The sequence below is a fragment of the Chrysochloris asiatica genome, unplaced genomic scaffold (assembly GCF_000296735.1).
Source record: "Chrysochloris asiatica unplaced genomic scaffold, ChrAsi1.0 scaffold00004, whole genome shotgun sequence".
NCBI lineage: Eukaryota > Metazoa > Chordata > Mammalia > Afrosoricida > Chrysochloridae > Chrysochloris > Chrysochloris asiatica.
The window spans coordinates 34,058,073-34,081,354 of NW_006408522.1; the positions used below are offsets into that span (position 1 = coordinate 34,058,073).

The following is a 23,282-nucleotide window of genomic DNA, read 5'->3' on the forward strand; positions in this document are numbered from 1 at the left end:
CTCCCGTCCTCCCCACCTCATCCCTTCTTCCCCCTGCCTTCTCCCGTCCTCCCCACCTCATCCCTTCTTCCCCCTGCCTTCTCCTGTCCTCCCCACCTCATCCCTTCTTCCCCCTGCCTTCTCCTGTCCTCCCCTTGACCACAAGTAGTGACTCCTGCTGGTGCTACATCTACTTTCAGAGAAGGGGCAAGAGCAAAGGTTTCTGGTTAAGAAGTGGCATTAAAACAACATATATATTTTCGATGTGTCCCTAAACATAAAGACAAACAGAACTGACCTAAAATTGAGCCTTCTGCTTATGCGTCTTCATAGCCTTTAATATATGCCTGGCATGACCTTTGAAATCAGTGACTGGCCAGATTTAATATTTTATTAAGATATAATCCACATACCATTAAAATTGTGCAACCATCACCACTACCTGATGTGAAAACATTTTCATCACCCCAAAATGAAATCCCAAAGCCATTACAGTTATTCTCCATTTCCCCTTTACTCCCTCAGTCCCAGGCAACCAAAATCTATTTCTGTAGTGATTTGCCTATTCTGGACATTTTATATAAAGGGAATTGTATGTTAGATGGTCTTTTGTGACTGGGTAAGATCCCTGGTGGTGCAAACAGTTTGTGTTTACCTACTAACCTAGCGATTGGCAGTTCAAGTCCACCCAATGGCACTGAAGAAGCAGGGCCTGGCAATCAGCTTTCATGAAACAGCCAAGAAAACCCTATAGAGCAAGCAGTTCTACTCTGTAATCCACGGGGTCTCCAGGGATTAGAGTCAATTTAATAGCAACCAGTATGGGTTATTTGGGTTTGTTTTGTTTGTTTTCATACAACATAATGTTTTTAAAGTTCATCCTTGTTGTTGCTGTTAAGTGCCATCAAGTCAGATCTGACTTAGCAACCCTGCAAAGGGTTTCCTGAAAAGTGTTTCCAAGGAATGGCTGATGGGCTTGAACCACTGACTTTGCGGATAGTGCAGTGCTACACCAGGACTCCATAGTGGAGCATATGTACCTCATTCTTTTTTATGAATGAATAGTATTCCATTGCATGTAACCCAAAGCAGACAATACTAGAAAGATGTTTACCTGTGCTTTATTAACTATGCAAAGGCTTTCAACTATGTGGATTATGACAAACTATGGATTACATGGCAAAGAATGGGTATTCCAGCACACTTTATTGTGCTTATGAGGAACTGTACATATACCAAGAGGCAGTCATTTGAACAAAACAAGGGGACACTGGATATTTTAAAATCAGGAAATGTATGCACCAGTGTTTTACTCTTTCATCATACTTATTCAATCTGTATTCTGAACACCTAATCTGAGAAACTGAATTTTATGAAGAAGAATGTGGCATCAGGATTGGAGTAAGACTCATTAACAACCTGTGATATGCAAATGACACAACTTTGCTTACTGAAAGTAAAGAGGACTTAAAATACATACTGGTGAAGATCAAAGACCACAGTCTTCAGTATGGGTTGCATCTCAGTGTTAAGAAGGCAAAAATCCTCACCACTGGACAAATAAATAACATCACGATAAATGGAGAAAAGATTGAAGTCGTCAAACTTCATTTTGCTTGTATCCATTATCAACACTCATGGAAGCAGCAGACAAGAAATCAAACGACATATTGCATTAGGCAACTCTGCTGCACAAGACCTCTTTAAAGTGCTCAAGACCAAAGTTATCAGTTTGAGGACTAAGGAGGGCCTGACCCAAGTCATGGTATTTCCAAAAGCCTTATATGCATGTGAAAGTTGTACAATGAATAAGGAAAACCTTAGAAGAATTGATGCATTTGAGTTAAGGTACTGGAGAAGAATATTAAAAGCACCATGGGCAACTAGAAAAACAAAGCAACCTATGTTGGAAGAAGTACATCCCGGATGCTCCTTAGAAGCCAAGATGGAAGAGTTTACCAAACGAATGTGAGCTCCACAGGAACAGCCTCCTCCAGAGGAACATCCCAGGGTTCCTTGTTATCCCTGATAGTAGAAGATGCTTAGATCTTGTTGAGGAGGCAGTGGCTTCAATGAGCCTCTAATACAAGTACCAACAGTACTTTGTGTTGAGTACCTGCTTACAGTGTGCTGACTAAGCTTTGTGGACGTCACGTTTGTTGCTTCTTCCATCTGAAGTCAGTGCTGGGAGTTAAGCATGATTAGCCCCTGGTGTGGCACTGTAGGATAAGCACTGGACTGCTAACCACAAGGTTAATGGGTCAAATCCACCAGCTGCTGCTTGGAAACCCTATACAAGGCCATGAGGAGTTGGAACCAACTCCACAGCACTTAACAACAACAGCCCCATTTTACAGATGAGAAAACAAAGATCCAAGATCACAGAGGTAGTATGTGGCAGAACCATGCTTCAAGTCTAGATCCAACTGAGCCGAAAGCCATGTCTTCTCCATGGATATAGTGTCCACAGGTTCAGTCAGCCAGGGTCCCTTCTCCCCACAGCCCAGACGTGCTGGACGTGCGGCTAGGGTACAGTCTGTGCCAAGCAGAGCTGGAGTTCCTGGAGAAGCGGAGAGTGGTGGTGGCTGAGACGTTGAAGCAGGTCCTACAGCTGGAGGAGGACCTGCAGGAAGATGAGGTGGGTACGCAGAGCTCTACCAGCCTGGGGTCAGTGTCCACTCCATGAGGAACTTGTCCTTCCAAAACCTGCCTGCCAACCTCCCTGCCCTCCCTTCCACAGGTGGCCGAGGCACTGCCTTTCAGGTTTGTCTTCACAGCTGAGGTTCCAGGTAGTAGTGATTCGGGTTTTACTTGTGCTTTCTTTCCCTACTAAGTCTTTTATCACTGTGCACACACATGCTGTTCTGTTTATTTCAGAAAATACAGAAAGCATAAAGATGAAAATAAGACTAAGAATCACTTTCATCTCACGCCCATGAGATAACCATTGTTAGCATTTTGTTAAATATTCTTCATGAATTTTTGAAAGAAAAAAGTGCAAATACATATATTTACAAAGTAAATATATTATTGTTGGTTGTTGGTAAGTGTCATTGAGTCAGTTCCAACACACAGCAACCCCGTATAGGATTTCCAATGAGCAGCTGATGGATTTGAAACACCAACCTTGCAGTCATCAGTCCAGTGCCTATCCTACAGAAACACACCAGGACTCCGTGTATATACAGAGAGTCACTCTGAGTCAGAACCGACTCAATGGCACTTAACAACAACAACAACAAATACATACACACATAGAGAGAGCGAACCCTGTCGGTGTAGCCGTTAAGTGTTCAGTTATCACCTGAAACGGTGACAGTTTGAACCCACCCAGTGTCCCTGTTAGAGAAAGACCTGGTGATCTGCTCTTATTTGATCAAAATGGTTTAATATATAGGATTTACATAGAAAACCCTATGGGTCAGTTCTACTCTGTCACATGGAGTCACTATGACTAGGAATAGACTCAACAACCCCTCATAGCATGTGTGTGAATATGCATGCAATCACAATATAAAGGATCCCTGGTAGCATAGTGGATTGTGAGCCAGCCGGGCTGCTAAATACAAAGTCAGTAGTTCAAATCTTCCAGTAGCTCCCAGGGACAAAGATAAGGCTCTGTTCCCATAAAGATGTACAGCCTCAGAAACCCTATACAGGGTCGCTGTGAGGCGGAACCGACTTGGTGGCACCCACCCACCACCACCACCACATTATAAATTCAATTTCTTATCTTCTGTTTTCATTTAATAGTACAATTCATTTGTTGCATCAATAACTGTGCATCATAGCATAATTCAAGGGTATCTTGTACCCATTACAGTTGTGATTAATTATAGGTATTTAACCAGACCCAAAGTTGTTTCCAATATTTTGGTATTATAGAAATATTAACAAGAAGGAAGAGAAGGAGAAAGGGAGATAGAAGGGTGTGGAGGAGGGAAGGAAGGAGGCAGATCCTAAGGTGACTAATAAACAATATCCTGTTTATCTGAAACAAAATAGCCTCCTCTCCTCAACCAGGACAACGTTGGAAGCTCCGTCACCTCTCAAACCTCATATCCCAACCCAATGCCTTAGGTCCTTAATTCTCTCTTCCCCCCAAAATTCACATATAAGCACACTCCCAGAAATAACCAAAGTACAAAGCTGGATAAGGAACATCCACTTCCAGGGGAGACAAAGATGCCTTTTTTATAGTCTTCTGTCACCTCCCTCATAGGGACTAAGGACACACACCACCACCACCCCGCGGGAAGTAAGTCAGCCTTCAGTGTGTCACATTCTGAGGCATTAAAGGAGTTCTTGCTTTTGGGCTTTATCTGACAGAGGGTCTTACAATCCATATGCCAGTAAAATGGAGTAATTCTCTGCAAAAAGTCTCTTTCCCATTCTCCCATCATTCAAGAGACACACTGTTGGTATCTTAAATTGGTGTGGGTCTCTTAAACCTAGAGGGCACAGCCTGGCTCCTTCCTTATCACCATTCATGTCCTCCTGCCCTTACAAAAATGCTGCCTACTGAGCACCACCGTATCCAGCCCTGGGTCTGATATCCTAACATCAAAGCCGTCTACACAGTATGCTGCTTTGCCACTACTGGGGATTCACACACTAGCTGGACTCTTGAGCGGCTGCCCTCTTGTCTTGCCCCTGTTCCATCATCTGTTAACGAGGTGGCTGGATTTATGCACTAAGAATTCTTCCAGTCACTACATTCTGTGCTTTGCCAAACGCTGTGGAAGATTTTGTTAGGTTGGTGGGTGGTGCAAACAGTTTGTATCTGACTATTAAACTAAAGATTGGCAGTCTGAACTCACTCGAGGGTGCAGTAGAAGAAAGGTGTGGCCATTTGCTTCTGTAAAGTTTATCACCAAGAAAAACTACTCTGTAGCATGTGGCGTCACTGTGAGTCAGAGTCTACTTAATTGCAGCAGGTTTGCTTATTTTGGTTTGTGGAAAGCTTGGGAGTACCGTTGCTTACACCAGCCATTGAGTTTGGCGTGAAGATCTGATCCGAGACCCACCAGGTGGGCCAGTGCTCTGCTGGAGGGAAGGCTGTTTGCAGTCCTACTCTCTGTTCTGTTGCCACCATTCCTTCTAACTACCCAAATCTTCTCCCACACAGCTTTGTAGGCCTCCCCAACACTCTGCCTCTGTGTGTCCCCAGGTACCGCTGATAGCCATCATGGCCACTGGTGGAGGGACAAGATCCATGACCTCCATGTACGGCCACCTGCTGGGGCTGCAGAAGCTGAACATCCTGAACTGTGCCAGCTATATCACCGGTCTGTCAGGGGCCACCTGGTAAGGAGCTGGGAGCCACTTCCTGGTGGAGCCCAGAGCAAGCACTAAACAGGCAAGCCTGGGACCTCTAGTGAAACCCCCTCACAAACCCCACATTCTAGCTAGAGTAAATCAGCCTGGGCAGCTGGGATGACCATGTGACTGTGGGCCTGCAGCTTAACTGCTCTGAGGCTCAGTTTCTGCATGGGGTTGTTGCAAGAGGCTAACCTAGTCCTGGACAGGATGCTATTTCCCGATGGCATGAACCTAAGAACATGGTAGACCTCTGGTGCCATTGGCCCCAGCTTGCAGCCACCTACTCTCAGGGCTGTGCCAAGGTTCCCCAGCTGTGTGGAGCTCGTCCAGCATCTGCTCTGGCTGCCCACACTCCAGACCCACCATCCTTCCCCTGTCCAATCCCTCTAAACTGCTAAGCTTCCTAGACCAGCCAGCAGGGGAGAGGACAAGCCAGACACCCAACTCCTAACTCCCCACTGCTGCCCCCACTAGTGATTCTGGGGTAAGGCCGACTGGACCACAGGACCACAATGCCTAGCCCTCAACATATGGCAGGGACCCACAAAATTGTCTGCAGTTGTTTTAAAATCAGAAGACAAAAAGGAATCTCTAAGCTAATGAAAAAAATGTTTAATTGATTTTTATTTGATGAAAATGGTTTAATATATAGGATTCATATAGTTATCTTTATACCAACACAGTAATTAAACTTTTTGTTGTTGTTGTTGTTAATGGAGACAAAGTGCCAAGGGTCCATGGAAGTCATAACGCAGCCTGGGTCCAGGATGGCTGGGCCCCCAAACAAGCCTCTCAGCCATGACTGAGGACTCTTCTGCCAGTGGCTAATGAGCCTGGAAGTCCCACTCTGTGCCCCTCATCGTATCTCTCTCATCCTGGTTAACTCTCATTTGCGTAAGTGGGTGGGCACTCACCCAAGGTAACCCAAGAGTTCCTGATAGTGTGACCACCTGTCAGGGTGGTATAGAAGGAATGACTGGCAGTTATCAAACATTGATACCGCAACAAGCACTGTGGTGATAGCTTCTGAAGGGTGACCATTCTTCCTCACAGCATCTCTGTGAAAAGGTGCAACGTTTATGTTCATGTTATACCTGAAGAAACAAAGACACAGGAAAGCAAAGTTCTTTGCCCAGAAATACTCAGCTAATAAGTGGTAGCACTGGGATTTGAACCCGGGCCATTCAACTCTAGGGCCAACATTCCTAACCTCCACATGAAGCAGATGCCTGTGGGTGCATAGTAGGTTAGCAAGTGACATGCCTCCATTCTGGTCAAGAGGCACCCACATCCTCCTGGCCAGCAAGAAATGGGGAGGCTGGCCAGGGTGACGGTCGGAGGATGGAGGGACCTCTAGTTTGGGGAAAGCCTTGGGAAGTATTCTTGTCAAAACAACAATTTTTAATAGCTTTTGGAGATATTTTAAAATAAAGTAACAAAGTGAGCCTTATAAAAGCAGGGTTTTGTTTTTTTTTTCTTGAAGAAACCTCTTGACTGCTCAATCAATCTTCACCAACCAGAAATAAGTCCTCTAAAGGCAGAGCCACTGTAGAGACAAATAGGTAGCCACAGACAGTGCTAGGGATGCTGTGGGTGCGTGGGGATTTCTAGGCTCAGAGGCTGAATGAAAAGGGCTCCTCCCCTGTCCTAACATAAATGGAGAAAAGCCACATACAGCAAACACCCAGTGCTGAGAGGCCTTCATCTTTACCCACATGTAAATTAGAAGAAGAAGGGAAATTAAAAATATACCCAGCATTCACATTTATGGGAATTTGTGTGGCAAACCAGAATGTGCCAAAAAATTTGTAATGGAATCCTGATTTGGAATCACTTCACATTACATTAGTGTCTTTAATTTTCACAATAACACTATAAGATAGTACTATTATCATAATTCTCTTCATTACACAGATAAGGAAACTGACGTGAAAAGACATTAAGTAACTTGACCAAGATCACACATCTAGTGAGTGGCAGAGCCTGATTTCAAACCTGGGAAGATCTGAGTCCAGAATCCTCACTTTTCACCAATATGCTAAACCTGGCACATGGAGGCATTCAAGAAATTGTAGCGATTGTGGTTATAATTCATAATGTTCACTCCTCACCCACCAGGCCTCTGCCTCACCCCCTTTCTTCCCAGCTCCTCTCTGGAAGGCTACAGGTGCCGCTGACCTGCCCCACTCTCTTTCCTGGCCGCAGCCAGGATTGATTGGACCAGGGCTGGGTCAGCTCTATCACCTGTGCCTCTCTCTCTCCAGGACCATGGCTACCTTGTACCAAGACCCTGACTGGTCCTCCAAAAACTTGGAGCCTGCCATCCTGGAGGCCCGGAGGCATGTGGTCAAGGACAAGATGCCAGCTCTGTTCCCAGAACAGCTTTGCAAATTCAAGGAGGAACTCCGACAGCGAAGCCAGGAAGGCTACAAGGTCACCTTAACTGACTTCTGGGGCCTGCTGATTGAGTCCTGTCTAGGGGACAAGGTAGGTGCTCAGCTTTATCAGGAAAATCTGAACTTAAACCGCAACAGGAGTCAGTTAGACCTGAAGATACATCCTCGGGCTGTGAGAACCACGAGGTGCCCAAATGAATGATGGAGGAAGATGGTAGGGTTTTCTTCCCAGGAATACTTGGGAACATGACTAGGATCCTCATGTTGGGGGTGGGTTAGGGGCAACTTGCATGGAGGAAGCATGTCCTTTGAGAGACAGAAACCAAGATGGTTTTAAACATGTAAACATTCTATCAGAGGAAACACGTGCGGGAGAAAATGAGGCAGAATCTGGGGAAGGCTGGAAAGCCTTAGATCAATTTGGTGGAAGTGCAAGTCTGACCCCACGAGGCCTCACTCTCCTCTTCTCCTCTGACCAAGGCAGCAGCCACTTTCCCTCAGGACCCCTGGGCAGTGAGTGTGAACTGGGCCTCACGTCTCCGGTTCCTCCACTTTCGGAACTGTCAGCTTCATGTTGCACAGACCTCTGAGCCTAGTTATGACAGGCACTCCATTCACCTTTCAAAGGAAGTCTAAGACGGGCTCAATTCCCACACATTTACCATCCTGCACAAGTCCTGTGGCTGTGCACCCTTGGGTAGCCATGGGCAGTCACCCAGGAGGCATCTGTTTGGTCTGGCATCAGAACCTGGGCCTCTGAGACCACAATCTGTCCTGTTGGCACTGGCTGTTTCACTTTGGGGGTGTCCTGTGGCCACCCCCATTCTGCTTATACAGTACAGCGCTCAGAGGAGCATGAAGCCGACATCTAGTGCTCTGGTTTCCAAGCCTTCTGTTGGAAAAAAAAAAAAAAGAAAGAAACTTTCAGCAAATTTTATAAAGGAGTCCAACTTGCCAAGCAGATAGAAGTGGAGCTGACTGATTTGAGTGGGTAGAAGATACCAGGGATGAAGAAGGGCAGTGATGGCCTCTCCCACCACAGACTTTCATTTTCTGGCCCCTGAGGTCCCAAGTGAAACTCTGGGATTCTGAGAGACACAGCCTATTGTTGGGGGACCCTAGCTGTGTCTGGAGTGCTGAATTGAATGGCCCAGTGATTCATTCTGTGGGTATGGTTCATTTTGTGGGTACATTTTGTACAGTTTGTGCAGCAAGGGCTTACATGGCACCTGAGAGGGCTCCGAGGTCAAGATAGGGACTGTGGGGGATGGCCAGTGAGGTGGACAGATTGTTCCCTTATCCTGAGCTCCCCTTCCCTTCTCCCAAACTGCTTGTTTGCTTCTTCTCCTTAACCATTTCCTTTCCTCCACAGAGAAACGAATGCAAGCTGTCAGAGCAGCGAGCTGCTCTGTGTCGGGGCCAGAACCCCCTGCCCATCTACCTCACCATCAATGTCAAGGATGATGTAAGCAACCAGGATTTCAGAGGTAACACTGGTGACTAGTGGAAAATGAGGGGGTCCCTGTTCAGTAAGCAAAGACACAAAGTGCCTCTAAATCTCGTCCCTCCACACCTTATAAACCTCCACATTCACAGTTGAAGAAGTCAGCTACCTTGCCACCTGGACAGGGTGGAACCTAGGGGCTTCCCTGGGCATGGATCTCCCTATGCATGGCCTGGAGAAAATAAAGGTCATGAAGGGAAGGGGTCCTAGGTATTTCTCAAGATGCCCAAAGAGAAGGAGGACTTCAGAAACCTGCCCTGCTTCGAGTCAGTTTTGTTACCATTTTCTGGGCTTTGAGGAGCAAATGAGCCATGCAGGTTGCCAAGCTGTGCTGCAGCTGCTCCCAGGTGCCCTATTGGGAACTGCAGCCTCCCAGTCCCAGCCTCTCCAAAGCAGGGACTAGGGCGGGGGCTGTCCTTGGGGGCATAGTGCCCTGGACCAGAACTGACACCCCAACCTGCTGATTCATATACAGAGTGGTGTGAGTTCTCCCCGTATGAAGTGGGCCTGCAGAAATACGGTGCCTTCATCCCCTCCGAGCTCTTTGGCTCTGAATTCTTCATGGGGCGGCTGATGAAGAGGAACCCTGAGTCAAGAATGTGCTACATGCTAGGTGACTACTGGCAGGTGGACTCTGCAGGGCCCAACCTCTAACCTCTGAGTTACAGAACTTAATCCCCCCCGGGAACCTTGAGTTAGACTTTGGGCATGGGACACTCTAGCTTTTGCCAGCATCCCAGGAGAAGCTTCCCAGCCTGGCCACAGACAGACCTCTAGGACTTCCCCAATCTCCCAGCGGCCCTCTGGGCCTAGAAGGACCTGGCAGGAACCCCCAAGTTTTGGAGAACCAGAGGGGACTCCACCTTCCAAAACTTGTTACTTTCCCTCCCAGCACTCTGCCTCTCTGCTAAATTTAATAATATGTCGCAAAGGTCACAAAGAACTCAAGCATTACTCAAGATTACAGGGCTCATTAGGGAGATAACAGTTTACAATTGCGGGCCAGAACAAATCGGGTTGAGTCAGGACAGCTTCTTCTGAGCTGTGCCTACAGGCAGGATCCTCTCTGGCATTTAGGCCCCTCAACCTGGCCTCTGCCCTGCTTGGGCAAGTGTTACAAAGCTCAGTCAGCTCTACCAATAAGTACCCAGAGGCATTCATTCCACCAGTAAACCTTGGCCATGGGTTGGCAAACCTAGCTGCATCTTCCCAAAAGAAGTCTGCGTGAAGGCATTCAGTTCTCCCCCTCTGTGGCCTGGAAGGTCCAATGCACCATCTCCTGCTGGCCTCCTGGTTCTGCTTCCTACACTGTTTCCATTTCTCAGAGGCTGCTTCTTACCATCCTCACTGGCTCCTGGGTCTAGGAGGCTCTCAGCATAGGGATCCTGGCTCTTCTTTCCTAGAAGTGATTCAAGCAGTGTGGTGACTTGAGTGTATCCCACTCCCACCCTGCCTCATTTACAAATATAATCTAATCTTCATTAGAATAACCTAATCAGGTCTCAGGTCAGAATTTACAAAACATACCATAATTGCATCACATCACAAAAAGGGAGGACAACTACACAATACTGGGAATCATGGCCTAGCCAAGTTGACATATAACCCTAACCATCACAGGTTCCAAATACCTTATTCGCATGCTCCCACTCAATCACTGTGTGGGAGCCACAAAGACTATGGTTAGCTGGGCCATGAAGGAGCCCTGGTGGCATAGTGGAATATGAGTTGGGCTGCTAACCACAAGGTCAGCAGTTCAAATCCACCAGCAGCTCTCTGGGAGAAAGATGAGGCTTTCTGCTCCCATAAAGATATATAGCCTCAGAAACCATATACAGGGTGGCTATGAGTCAGAGCCAACACAACAAGACAAGATGGCAGACAATGGGAGGACAATATTAAGTAATTCACTGCACCACAGGGAATCAAGACCAAACTAGTCAATGTGCAGATGGGACCTAGGGCTCTAAGACAACCCCTATCTCTAAGCTACTCATCACGGGCTTTGGCTCCCTAGGTTTGTGGAGCAGCATCTTCTCCCTGAACCTGCTGGATGCCTGGAATCTGTCCCACACCTCGGAGGAGTTTTTCCACAGGTGGACGAGGGAGAAAGTACAAGATATTGGTGGGTGACCTGCTGTCTGCTTCTCATGGCTGGGTGATGGAGAAGTGGGGGTGTTTCATGAACTGAGGACTAGTCTGATCTGTCTATGCCATTTCAACATAGACAATGTAGCCCACAAAGATGGGAAGTCAAGTAAGGCTAGAGAGTTGCGCCTGCCTGGAAGGGAGTGGTTATGTGTAGAAACACATGTGCCAGGGCTAAGCAGGAAGCCTGTGGAGCCAACCCCAGTCTGAACGGGAAGCATGAAACCAATGTGAAATAGAAACAACACCACTGACAGAGTACCCAGAAGAGGCAAGGAGGGTGGGGATTAGTAAGCACAGTGTGAAGTCTCTCTTCTAGCTACCCCATTATCCCTGGGACCCATCTTTGACTATCTCCCATCCCTCGCCATCTCCACCTGTTCTATGACTCTCATTTGGATCCTCCTGACTCCAAAGCCAAGGTCTAGAGCTCAACAGGAAAGGTGTAAACTAAACTCATAATTGAGATGTTACCCTTTCCTCCACCATGGCAGCCAGCAGTGCTTAATCTGGGCAATCTGAAGACCCCAACTCTTGTGACCTGCCCCCATCTCCTCTCTCTCCTGCAGAAGATGAGCCGCTCCTACCAGAAATCCCCAAATGTGATGCCAATGCCCTGGAGACTACGGTGGTAGTCCCAGGGTCCTGGCTGTCCAATACTTTCCGAAACATCCTCACCCACCGGAGCTTTGTGTCTGAGTTCCACAACTTCCTGCGGGGCCTGCAGCTACACACCAGCTACCTCCAGAACAGCCAGTTCTCCAAGTGGAAAGGTAATCCTGGCCTGGGCTGCAACTCCAGGGAAGGAGACGTGGATGTGGAAACTGCCACAGAGAAAGGACTGGAACTCCTCAGACCAGACTCCTTCCTCTAGTGTATTCTGTGTTTAGTAGTACTTGAATAGGGCATGGGTCTAGCATCAGGGTAGGAGTATTTAATTAATAGCTCTGAGGCCAGGAGGTCAGGGATGGCTCCATTTCCCAGGTGGCAAAACTTTCTGCATCTGTGTGTCAGGGGCACTTTGTCCATAAACTTAATGTGCTTGGTGACCCTTGGAGGCAAGGATGATCCAGCTGAAGACCTCCCTCCAAGGAATAAGTACCAAAGTTATGCTTTAAGCTTTGGTCTTGCTGTTTCCATTCCTTCTCATCCAACAAGACTCTGAGGTCAACTTTCCACCTTCTGTGATGTTCCCTTAGCCACAGCCTGCAAAAGCTACTTGAGCCTGATCTGATAATCCTCACCCTCCCAATCTAGGACGGATGTTTGTGTCCAGGGTTTGCACTAATTTATAGATTAGTCTTAAACCCTAAAAGCTCTGTGGCTCGTCACATGAGCCACAGAAGACTTGTTAAAATCCCAAGATAGTGTTGCTGTTCGTCAGCTCACCCAGAGGGACACTGGGACTCCTAGCGGTGTCTAGGCCAGGAGAGAGAAGGCTGAAGGCCCAGGCTGAAGTGAAGGAGCTCCAGCTAGGGCACCTCATCCCTACCAGGTGCCTCTGAGCATGCGCTGAGAGCAGGGGACTGGGGTATGTAATAAACCATGTCCCATGTTGGTAACTGGAAGACTTGGCTTTCAGACACAGTGCTCGATGGCTTCCCAAACCAGCTGACCGAGTCCGTCAACCACTTGTGCCTGCTGGACACAGCGTTCTTTGTCAACTCCAGCTACCCGCCCCTCCTACGACCAGAGAGAAAGGCCGACCTCATCATCCACCTCAATTATTGTGCCGGATCCCAGACGAAGGCAAGTACAGCAAAGACAGGCTTCACCCTGGAGCAAGAGCATGCATGGGTCTTGAGATCCAGGCAGTTTCACCAGCTGTGAAGCAGAAGGGCGATGTGAGGATGTACCCATAGACTCCAAGGCTGAGTGCCAGCAGAGCGGGGCTACTTTTGCATGACGTGAAAGCAGAGCATCCTGGGACCCGGAGTATCCGTAAACTCAAATCAGCAAATTTCAGTTTTATTCTTAGAGTTGAGTTTTTGCCCTATTTAGCAATTTTCAGGAAATTACAATAAATAAATTAAGAGGCTAGACTTTTTTAAAATAACCTTAATAGGTGGTGCTAGTGGTGGTTGTGTGTGTGCCACAGAGTCGTTTCCAACTCATAGCAACCCTGTTTAAGGTTTCCGAGGCTGTAAATCTTTACAAAAGCAGAAAGCCTTGTCTTTCTCCTATGGAGCAACCAATAGATTCGAACTGCTGACCTTGTGGCTAGCAGCCCAGCTCGTACCCATGATGCTACCAGGGCTCCTTAATCTTGATAGAGTCCAGTCAAATGAGCTGCTAGTCTTAAAGTCGGCAGTTCAAACCCACCAGCTTCTCCTTGGAAACCCTATTGTTTAGTGCCATAAGTCAGTTCTGACTCATAGTGACCCTCTGTAGGATTTCTGAGGCTTTAAATCTTAGTGGGAGCAGAAAGTCTCATCTTTCTTCCATGGAGTGGCTGGCAGATATGCAGGGTCACAATAAGTTGAAATGACACAATGACATAAAACAACAACACCTTCAAGAGCTTGTAATGTCCTTTTTTTAAAATAATCACATGCACATGCACATACATAGCCAGGGTATACCATCCTCAATGTAATTACAACTAATGAACCAGCACCAAAGTTTTTTATTTATTTTCATTTACTTCTGGAAAGTTCCTGTCCTTTTTAAGGAAAAGCCTTTTTTTTTTTTTTTTTTTTTTCTGTTCAGTTTAAAATAATTCTATCCTGAAGCCCAGGAAAGGGGGAGCATAGACAGATGGCAAGGACAACGACTATTATTTGTAAGTGATAGTGACCCAGTACAATTTTCCATACCACATCTCATTGAATCTGTACACCAGCTCTTTGAGATAAATAGAACCAACCAGTAGGATGCTATGTTATATAGATGAAACTGGCACAGAGAGGGTAAGTGGCTTACAGAAGGTAACACAGCTAGTGAGCAGTGGAACCAGGGCAGAACTAAAAGACTTCCAACATTCGAGGACCTTACCAGCCCTGTGACATTTTAAGCTGATTTCAAGGTCAATCCAAGGTCTCACAGGGGTGGCCAGCCATGGCTGTACATGGCCCAGCTCCCAGTCTGCTGTACACAACTAATGAGTCTGTGGTTAGGTGAAACATCAGGGAAAGGACTTGTGTCTGTTTCATTTGGGGAAGGAGCTTACAGGAAGACCTGCAGCAACCTGCTGTCTTAGACTCTTTGTCCTGACCCAGCTTTATTCTAAAGACATTACTAATAGACAAAATACGGAACCCTGCTAGTGTTGTGGGTTGCATGTTAGGCTGTTAACCGCGAGATCAGAAGTTCAAATCCACTCCGTGGAAGATGAAGCTTTCTGCTCCCATAAAAACTTACAGCCTAGGTTCACTATGTGTAGGAACTGACTCAATAACACACAGCAGCAGCAATGGGCAAAATGGTTGGGGAGTTGAGCTGTTAGCTGGAAAAGCTACATCTACAAATTGTCTCTTGCCTTCTCACCCTCACACCCAAACATGTCCTCCTGTGATATTCTAGCCCATGAAACAAACCTGTGAATACTGCACCGTGCAGAACATACCCTTCCCTAAATATGAGCTGGAAGACGAAGAGAATAATCTCAAAGAATGCTACCTGATGGAGAACCCCCAGGAACCTGATGCCCCCACAGTGATTTTCTTCCCACTCATTAATGACACCTTCCAAAACTACAAGGCCCCAGGTAAGCCGCCTGCACCCTGTATTCCCAGCACTGTCTGGCCTTGGCATGAGAGTGCCTACCTTTAGACTTTAGAAGTCTCCCAGTAGCCTGAAGCTGTCAGATAGGCCACCTAATCTTTAATAGCTGCCTCAGCTCCAGTCCTATCCAGTCTTAACTTTGGCATGCAAGACTGCCCTCACGTGGTGGCAAATCACACCCTATCCTTTTATTCAGTCAACATTTATTAGCACCCAGTTATGTGCCAGGCACTGTGTTTGGAGCTAGGGTAATCCTAACAGGGATAAGAGGTGTCCCTGCCCTGAGGAACTTAGAGGGGTATATGTGCATGTGTGTGTGTCTATGTGTGTACATGTTTGCATGCAGATGTGCATGTCTGTGTGCGCAGGGTAGACCCCTGGAAGAGACACGGGTCATCATAACCTAAAGAATTCATGATCTGTAGTGATTCCCTCTGCCACCTCACAGGTGTGGAGCGAAGCCCTGAAGAGCTGGAACATGGCCAGGTTGACATTTATGGCCCCAAAACGCCCTACGCCACCAAGGAGTTGACATACACAGAAGCCGCCTTTGACAAACTGGTGAAGCTCTCTGAGTACAACATCCTGAATAACAAAGACAAACTCCTTCAGGCCTTGCGACTGGCAGTGGAGAAGAAAAAGCACCTAAAGAGCCAGTGTCCCTCCTAAACCCAGAGGAGCGTCGCCGATACTGAGTCTCTTTCTATTGCCAGAGGTGCAGAATCTATCAAGGCTGAGCAGCCAGCAACCCACTGTCTTGCACACAGGCTGGCCTGGGCTATCAAAATTTAAAGTTAACTGTTGAGTGAGACACACACAGAGAGAAAGGAAAAAACAATGTGTCAGGCTTTTATACCCATTTGAGACAGCCACAGGCTTCCACATATACATATGATGTGACAAGTTCAATCCCAGCCTGAGAAAGAGGCTTGTACCCAGAAACATACACTCAGAGCTGGAGTGCAAGGCTCCCATGGCCCACCCTTGTGTACCTTCTCTCTGCCTCCTTTCTTGGAGGGATGAACTAGAGAATCTGAGAAGCTCTCTCAGTTTCTCTGGAGAAACTTTTTTTTTTTTAATTTAAGGCTATTGTATTCTTGTGATTTTTATAGACAATTATATTTTGTGATTTTTATTTTTTATGAATCAGGGTATTAATAGGAAGCATAATGATAGAAAATCTAGATGGAACACTAGAGACATCCCAGCCTCATCAACAACAAAGCTAACTCATGACTGGGTCTCAGTGGCGCCCTCTAGCTACTCAAACAGGACTGGCCCCAATCAAGCTAGATGCCTGTTCTAAACATCCAGCTTCAGTGGGTAGCTCAAGTCTGCAGCTCATTTTCACTGAATGAACATCTGGGATGCAACTCAGGGTGTGGGGGGGCCTGACTTTACTGGGACCACCCACTCCAAGAGGCCAATATTCACTGACAAACCTGCTCAAGGGGCAGTCCTCAGGTCTCTTACTACCCTACCTCTCTGATTTCCAGGTGAGATTATTTAAATGTGATTCCTCTTATTTATCATGTAAATATTGTGGCAAATACACCTTAGCTCTTGGAGAGTCACGCCAAGAGAATTATCAACCCAAAGAGAACTAGGTTAACTACCTGAGAAAGAAGCGCATCTTGGAAGATGATTTCCAAATGAATAATTGGAAAAGATCTGAGACTGGGGTTTCTAACTGGTTCAGTCATGGCTGGGGAAGCAAAACTACTACAGACACCAAATTTAAAATTTTGAGCAAAGCCAAACAATAGTCTGAACAGGAAAAATGACGAGTCAAAGCATTGGCTTGGAGATTGGATTATTTACACAAAGTGATGCAGTTGGCCACCATCTTTGAGCCAGGACCTGTTGTATCTGATTTGTCTGTCAAGAGATTTGGTTGTTATGCAATGTACATGCTACAGTTATTTCTAAGAGGGACATTAAGTTAGCATGGTGTCTACCTGTAATTTTTCCTTTTTCCAGTTATTGTTCTTGTTTACAAATTACAGATTTTACAAATTTGGGTCCATTTGAGTGTTGCTTCATTGGCCATGCCTGAACCAGTTAAAAGCCCAGTTTGGGGTGCAGATAATCCATGCATGCAGTGAAATCAATACATTACAATACAATGCAAAGCAAAGCAATGCAATACATAAATAATACATATATCGTCAAGGTAACAGATCAATCATCAGGTTGGGAACTTAACTAAACTAAGGTGTAACCTAAGCTGCAGAGATGTCCAGGCTGATATAAGGGCTGACCACAATGGCATATGATCCCCATAAACCCAGTAAGCACGGAAGTCATGGCCCTTCGTGGAGGACCACCATGCTCTGAAAGCAGTCCTTTGGTTATTCGGAGACAGGAGGTGATGGGTGTCAAAAGTGTTTTTTTAAATGGCCTTTGATTTACATTCTTGCTACTCAAAGTGTGGTTGGAAGCTGGTTAGAAATGCAGAAACTTAGGCCCTTACCCAAGCCATACTACATCAGAATCGGATCCCTATGCACTTTCAAGTTTGAAGGGTGGAGATATATGCCACTCTCCATAGTGTAGTTAGTATGGACCAATCAACTCCCTTGAACCACTGTTAAACTGGGTTTCTGGACCTGCAAAACTGGTCCACATCCAGGTAATGCTTACCTGGGACTCCCCTTCATCAGAGCAACCAGCTGCCTTTGGCATCTTTTCTTTCCAACCGCAACAAACAGACCTTCCATAAATTACCAGAGTGAGCCAAACAACAAGCTCTGTTTGTGAAGGCATAGGCAGCCATGCGATGGACCCATCAAGTATATAAACAGCATGGTATTATTAAATGAGCATGAAATAAACTGTCTGGCCATATGGGTAAATACTTTTGACTCATTTTCTTTCATTATCTGATGCTACAAAAACATGCAAATCACCTGCCCTCATATTTAACTCAATCTCCTTCTAAGCTTCCTACTCACCATTGCCAGAGGGTTGCTTCTAAAGGAGTTCTTTATTCCCTCCCTCATCTCCCCAGAAATCTTTTTTTTTTTCTACTGCAGGGGTCCCCACCTTCCTGTGCTGAGGTGCTCTTCTGGTTTGTTTTTGTTTATTGTGGTGAAATATATATAATCAAACATTTGCCATTTTCGCATGTACAATTCAGTGATATTAACTACATTTCCCATATTGTACAACTATCCACTAACCATTTGCAATTTTTTTCATCACCTTTAACAGAAACTCACTAAATAACCCTTAAGCCATAACCTCTCCTTTCCCTCAACCCCTTGTTGTTGTTGTTGTTAAATGCCATCAAGTTGGTTCCAACCCTGTTTAGGGTTTCTGAGGAGCAGCTGGAGGTTCAAACTGACTTTTCAGTTCAGCGCTTTTACCCACTGCTCCACACCAGGACTCCCTCAACCCCTAGTAAGCACTAATAAACTTTGACCTGTATGTATTTGCCTATTCGGGATACTTTATATAAGTGAGATCATGCAATATTTGTATCTGATTCATTTCGCTCAACATGTTTTCAATTTTGATCCATGTTACAGCAAGTATTAGAACTTCCTTTTTCTTTATAAATGAACACTATTCCATTCCTTGCACATCCATTCACCTGCTGATGGACACTTGGGTTGTTTCCACCTTTTGGTTATATGAATACTGTAGCAATGAATATTGGTGTACAGGATCTGTTTAAATCCCTGCTTCCAGTTCTTTTGGGTCATATGGTAGTTCTGTGTTTAACATTTTTAGTGACTGCCATATTATTCTCCACAGCTGCACCATTTTACAATCCCACCAACAATGGAAGAGATTTTCAATGTCACCACCTCCTTGTTGTCCATTTTTCTGATAATAATCTTCCTTTTGGAGATACAAAGAGCCCTAGTGACAGTGTGGGTTAAGTACTAGGCTGCTAACTGTAAGGCCAGTGTTTAAACCCGCTCCTTGAAAGAAAGATGAGGCTGTCTGCTCCCAAGTTTTACAGTCTCAGAAACCCTAACGATCAGTTCTACTTTGTTCTATGGAATTGCTATGAGTACAGTTAACTCCATGGCAGTGGGTTGGGTTTGGATTTTGGGTATTGGAAATGAAATGGTATCTCACTGTGGTTCTGATTTTCCTTTTCCTAACCACTAATGACATTGAGCATTTTTTCATCTACTAATTTGCCATTTCTTTATATTCTTTGGAGAAATATCTATTCAAGCTCTTGGCCCATTTTTAAAACTGGATTATCTTTTTGGTTTTGATTTATAGGAGTTCATCATGTATTCTGAATATTAAACCTTTATGTTGTTGTTCTTAAATATCATCAAGTCAGTGCCAACTCGTAGCCACTTTGTATTAGGCTTCCAAGGGAGCAGCTGGTGGGTTTGAACTGCCAACCTTGTGGTTAGCAATCCAGTACTTATCATATAGTGTCACACCAAGGCTCCTAAATCCTTACATGACTACTAATATCTCCCACCATCCTGTAGGTTGTCTCTTCACCTTGTTATTAAAGCCTTTGGATGGATAAAAGTTTTTAATTTTGATAAAATCTACTATCTAGTTTGCTTTTTGCTCCTTTTGCTTTTGATGCCATAGCTAAGAACTCACGGTTGAAAATTAAGGTCCAAAGCATTGCTCCTATGCTTTGGTCTAAAACTTTTATTGTTTTAGTTCTTACATTTAGGTCTTCGGTCCACTGAGTTAAGTTTAATATATGATGTTGTTGTTGTTGTTGTTAGGTGCCATCAAGTTAGTAACTGATAGTGACCTTATGCACAGCAGAACGAAACTCTGCCCGATCCTGGGGCAACCGCACTACTGTTGCCATGCTTGAGCCCATTGATGCTGCCACTTGGCCAATCCATTTCGTTGGGGGTCTTCCTCTTTTTCTCTGAACCTCCACCTCACCAGACATGATATCCTTCTCCAGAGACTGGTCCCTCCTGACAATATGTCCGAAGTATGAGAGACGAAGTTCGGCCATCTTTGGTTCTAAGGAGCACTCTGGCTGCACTTCTTCCAAAACGGATCTATTGGTTCTTTCGGCAGCCCATGGAACTTTCAGTATTTTTCTCCAACACCATAACTCATGATATATCTCATTAACTCCATTTTATGTGTAGATCTAGTTAACCCAGCACCATTAATTGGAGAGACTATTCATTCCTCATTGAGTGGATTTAGCAACATTGTCAAAAATCAGCTAGCCATAGGTAGATGGGTTTGTTTGGGGTTTTTTTTCTGGACTTTTTATTCTATTCTATTCGCCTATGTGTCTCTTATTATACCAGCACAAGGCTACTTTGATAATTTTCACTTTATATTTTGTCTTGAAATTTGAAGGTATGAGTTCTTCCAGTTCTCTTTTTCAAGATCTCTTTAGCTATACAGGACCCCCTGCAATCCCATATCAAGTTGATGATTGGCTTATCTCTTTATGAAAAGAAGGCTGTTGGGCATTTTATAGGGAGTGCTTTGACTCTGTAGCTCACTTTGGGTAGTGTTGACATTTTAACATGCTAAAATTCCAGTGCATGAGCACAAGTTGTCTATTTGCTTAGGTCTTTTTTTCAGAAATGTTTTATAGTTTTAGTGTGCAATTACTATCCTGTTTAAATTGATTCTGTAAGGAACTCTGGTGGCACTGTGGGAGAAGCACTGGGGTGCTAACCACAGCGTTGTCAGTCCAAATACCCACCAGCTGCTCTACTGGAACAACGTTCACATAGATGCTGTCACTCTCTGGTTTCCAAAGATCTGAGACTGCTGGGGAGGGGGACGTGGGGGAGTTCTAGTTTTGTTTTAGGGGACAGGAGTGTGCAGCTCCTTAAATCACCGTCTTGACTCTCTGCGCTCCTGGGTTTATGAAGCTGTGTCATCAATGCATACTGATCCAGGCTGTTTCAAGCTCAGGCATTTTTCAGGAAACATTGATTGGAGGAAGGAAAGGCAACTAGCATTCAAGTGTGTTACGTACTTTGTGCACATCAGAATGTAAACAGTCTGTGCTTTCTAGAAACTTAGATCCTAGCTGGAGAGAAAAGCATGGAAAGGTTTTTATACAAATGTGAAAAGTTAAACAGTAAATAAGTTACTGAAACAGTGTTGGTTGTTGTTGTTGTTGTTATGTGCCGTCAAGTCGGTTCCAACCTATAGTGATCCTGTATAGGGTTTCTGAGGAGTGGCTGGTGAGCTTGAAGCACCGACTTTGTGGTTCAAACTAACCTTACATTCCAACACATTAACCCACAGTGCCACAACAATGCTGGAGATGTCAGTAAAGGCCACACAGGGGAGATAGCATGAAGGTGTCTTCAACTCAAAGCAAGTCAAGCACATGGTGTCCTACAGAGGTCAAAAAGCTCCTCTTCAGATTCTCTGCTCTCTACCTGTAAATGTGATTACATAGAAAAAATGAACTTAAATGCTGTTCTGTCTCCCTTCCTTTCCTTCCCAAGGGAGCAGCCAGCACACCTCCCACAGTCTTACAGCCCAACAGTCTAGTCCCGCAGCACATGTTTTCCACCCCTACCTCTCCACGAAAACACTTCTCCCCAAGGTCACAATGCCCTCCGAATTGCCAGCCACACTGAGCTAAATGCAGCCAACCCTTTTTAGGTCTTATCTTACTTGATTGTTCTCAGCATTTGGCACTGCAGACCACTCCTTCCTGAAGCCCTCCCTTTCCGTGACTTCCTTGCCAACAGCAGTTCAATTCTGTTTGGGTTATTTATTGCCTGCCTACTACATGCCAGTCACTGTTGTAAGCACAGGGACAACAAAGAGGAATTACTAACTGAGCCCAAACTTCCATATGGAAAGGCCCTATGGAAACAGCGCCCTTCAGTATGGACAGAGCCATGGGAGTGATGTACGCAAGACGCACACAAAAGAGGCTCCCACCTCAGCATAGGATCAGAGGCCTGGCTCGCTGATTAGCTCCTGTCAGGATTTCTTCTACCTTCCTAGCCCCTCCTGCACAGGCTCCTCCTCTGGTCTTACTCTTGGCCTCATTTAGCTGCTGGAATTCTTGGAGGTTTCCTCCTGAGCACTTCCCTATTATCACTCAATATTCTCTTCTTGAGCAATCTCACCTATACCCACCTATACTTCAACTACTGGTTACCTAATGCCAAGCAAGAAAATCCCACAAAACTTAGTGGTAGAAAATGGCCACCATTTATTATGCCATAGACTCTGTGGGTCAGGAATTTAGAAAGGACACCGCAAAGATGACTCTTCTTCACCCATAAATTCCAGAGCTTCCGCTTAAGTGGGTCACATGGCTAGAGTCTGGAACAGCTGCGACAGAAAACACTACTTTCAAGATGTCTTCTCCCCTCACACTCACAAGTCTGGGGCCTGGGCTGAGATGGCTAAAGATGTAGCTTCTCCAGAAGGACAGTCTTCTTAAATGCTAGTTCAGGCCTCCAAAGATGAGTATTCTCTGACAATAGAATCACCACTGCATGACCTGCTTTGACCTGGCCTCAGAGACCGTATAGCATCATTCCCACAGTACGCTTGGATGAAGCAGTCACAGATTCAAGGAAATGGGACAAAAACAAAACCCCCACCTCTCAATGTTGTTGTTGTTAAGTACCGTGGAGTCAATTCTAACTCATAGCAACCCTGTACTGGGTTTCCAAGGCTGTAAATCTTTACGGGAGCAGAAAGCCTCATCCTTCTCCCACAGAACAGCTGGTAGTTATGAACTGCCGACCTTGAGGTTAGCAGCCCAATTCATAACCACTATGATACCAGAGCTCAAGTCAATTCTGACTCACAACAACCCTTTATAGGATTTCCAAGAAGCATTTGATGAGCTTGAACCACCCACCTTGTGGTTCAAACCAACCTTGCAGTGCAGCGCACAGTGCCATACCAGGGCTCCTCTCAATAGAAGACATGTCAAAATGTCTGTGGTCATGTTTTAAATTCCAGACTGCAGTATTTGAATCCTTGAATATTAACTTTCCTCTCTTCTCACTAAGCTAATGCCACATTTTAGGTTCTCTTACATTAAATTCCATTTCTGGTAGTCAGTTATGAATTCATCTTTGAGAAAAAAAGACCTGAAGAATAGTGGCTCAGACACGCTTATGGAAAAGAATCCACAGGGAGATAACCCAAGTCTAACAAGAGCAGTCCATGAATCACCAGGATTCCATTCCTTCAACTCTCTGCTCTACCATCCCTTGTGTGGCACAAACAGTTTGCACTTGACTACTCAC

General features: G+C 45.4%; 1 protein-coding gene across 1 annotated transcript in view; it reads left to right on the forward strand.

Annotated features, from left to right (window-relative positions):
* PLA2G4E (phospholipase A2, group IVE) overlaps nt 1-15,807 on the forward strand; it is an 82,431-nt gene extending 66,624 nt beyond the window's left edge. The window contains exons 11-20 of the mRNA XM_006831893.1: nt 2,482-2,617; nt 5,150-5,286; nt 7,566-7,788; nt 9,070-9,184; nt 9,677-9,814; nt 11,219-11,326; nt 11,919-12,122; nt 12,932-13,098; nt 14,872-15,055; nt 15,521-15,807. Of these exons, the coding sequence (XP_006831956.1) occupies nt 2,482-2,617; nt 5,150-5,286; nt 7,566-7,788; nt 9,070-9,184; nt 9,677-9,814; nt 11,219-11,326; nt 11,919-12,122; nt 12,932-13,098; nt 14,872-15,055; nt 15,521-15,741 (1,633 nt within the window). The 3' untranslated portion in view covers nt 15,742-15,807. The remainder of the gene's footprint in view (nt 1-2,481; nt 2,618-5,149; nt 5,287-7,565; nt 7,789-9,069; nt 9,185-9,676; nt 9,815-11,218; nt 11,327-11,918; nt 12,123-12,931; nt 13,099-14,871; nt 15,056-15,520) is intronic.
* The last annotated feature ends 7,475 nt before the right edge of the window (nt 15,808-23,282 follow it).